The sequence below is a fragment of the Silene latifolia genome, chromosome 11 (assembly GCF_048544455.1).
Source record: "Silene latifolia isolate original U9 population chromosome 11, ASM4854445v1, whole genome shotgun sequence".
Lineage (NCBI taxonomy): Eukaryota > Viridiplantae > Streptophyta > Magnoliopsida > Caryophyllales > Caryophyllaceae > Silene > Silene latifolia.
This window is the reverse complement of record NC_133536.1, coordinates 159960992-159962526: the sequence shown is the minus strand read 5'-3', so window position 1 is coordinate 159962526 and position 1535 is coordinate 159960992. Positions and strand designations below refer to the sequence as shown.

The 1535-nt window shown below is 39.9% G+C and overlaps 1 protein-coding gene across 1 annotated transcript; it reads left to right on the top strand.

Moving 5' to 3' along the window:
- The first annotated feature begins 395 nt into the window (after nt 1-395).
- On the top strand, nt 396-1313 carry LOC141614238 (uncharacterized). The gene has a single exon (XM_074432997.1). The coding sequence runs from the start codon at nt 396-398 to the stop codon at nt 1311-1313; it is 918 nt and encodes a 305-aa protein (XP_074289098.1).
- The last annotated feature ends 222 nt before the right edge of the window (nt 1314-1535 follow it).

The following is a 1535-nucleotide window of genomic DNA, read 5'->3' as shown; positions in this document are numbered from 1 at the left end:
TTGTGGATGTGAAGGATGTTACTGATCAAACTATACATGCTGAGGTCCAGGATAAACTTAGGAGTAGGAGTTTTTGGATTACTTTGGTTTATAGGTTTAATAAAGCCCAAGAAAGAACTGGTTTATGGAATAGTCTTAGGAAGTACCATAGGTATGTTACAGGGCCTTGGCTTACCTGTGGTGACTTCAATAATGTACTGGCTGCTAATGAAAGAATAGGAGGAGCTGAAGTTACCAGAGCTGAGATTTTTCCCATGGCTAAGGTTATTCATGAGTGTAATTTAGATGACCTCAAAGGGAATGGGTCATTTTACACTTGGAATAACAAGCATGAGCATGGTGGTAAAATTTATAGCAGAATTGATCGTGTGCTGATTAATGATGATTGAATCAATATGTATCCTGAAAGTGTTGCTAATTTCCTCCCAGAGGGAATGTTTGATCATTGCCCTTGCTTGATTAATTTTGAGGTGCAAATGGTTAGGAGGACTGCTGCTTTTAAGTATTTTAATATGTGGGCGTTGGCCAAGAATTTTGAGGAGGTAGTTAGAACAGTTTGGAGTAAAGAAGTGAATGGTACCCCTATGTTTCGTGTGGTGACTAGACTGAAGAAACTTAAGGGTGAGCTTAAAAAGTTGAATAAAGAGCAATTTAGTGACATTGAGAATTTAACTAATGTTGCTGAATTGGCTCTGAAGGAGGCTCAGACCAAGCTGATTATGGACCCTCTTAATGAAGAGATGTGTCAGGCTGAAAGACTCTGTGCTACTGAGTTTGAGGAGCTCCAGAAAGCTAGGAATATGTACTTGAGACAGAAAGCTAAAGAGGCATGGGTGGCTAATGGAGATGAGAATACTGCGTTTTTTCACTCTAGTATCAGGAAGAGAAGAAGTCAGAATAGGGTTTACCAGATAAAGGATATGCATCATAATGTGTGTAATTCTAATGTTGCAATTCAAGCTGCTTTTGAGGAGTTCTATAAGTCTTTGCTTGGTGACTCAAAGGGGGTGTGCCCTGTGAATAAGGTGATTGTCAGAAAAGGGAAGTGCTTAACTGTGGACCACATGGAGATATTGTTAGCACCTCTTTCTGATAATGAGATAAAGGATGCTATGTTTGATATTTCTTGGAACAAGGCACCTGGACCTGACGGGTACAGTAGCCAGTTCTTTAAAGATACATGGCACATTGTTAGGACTGATGTATGTAGGGCTGTTAGGGATGTCTATACCAAAGGGAGGATGCTGAAGCAATGCAACAATACCATCCTTACTCTAATTCCTAAGGTTGCTATCCCTGACATTGTGCAATAATTTCGTCCTATTGCCTACTGCAACACCATCTATAAGTGCCTTGCTAAGGTGGTGTGTAATAGGCTTAGGGACATTCTACCTGATATCATCAATCCTACACAGAGTGCATTTACAAAAGGAGGGGATATAGTAGGGAACATTCTTATTTGCCAAGATTTGATCAGACTGTATAAAAGAAAAGCATGCTCACCTAGAATGCTTATGAAACTGGATCTGCAGAAG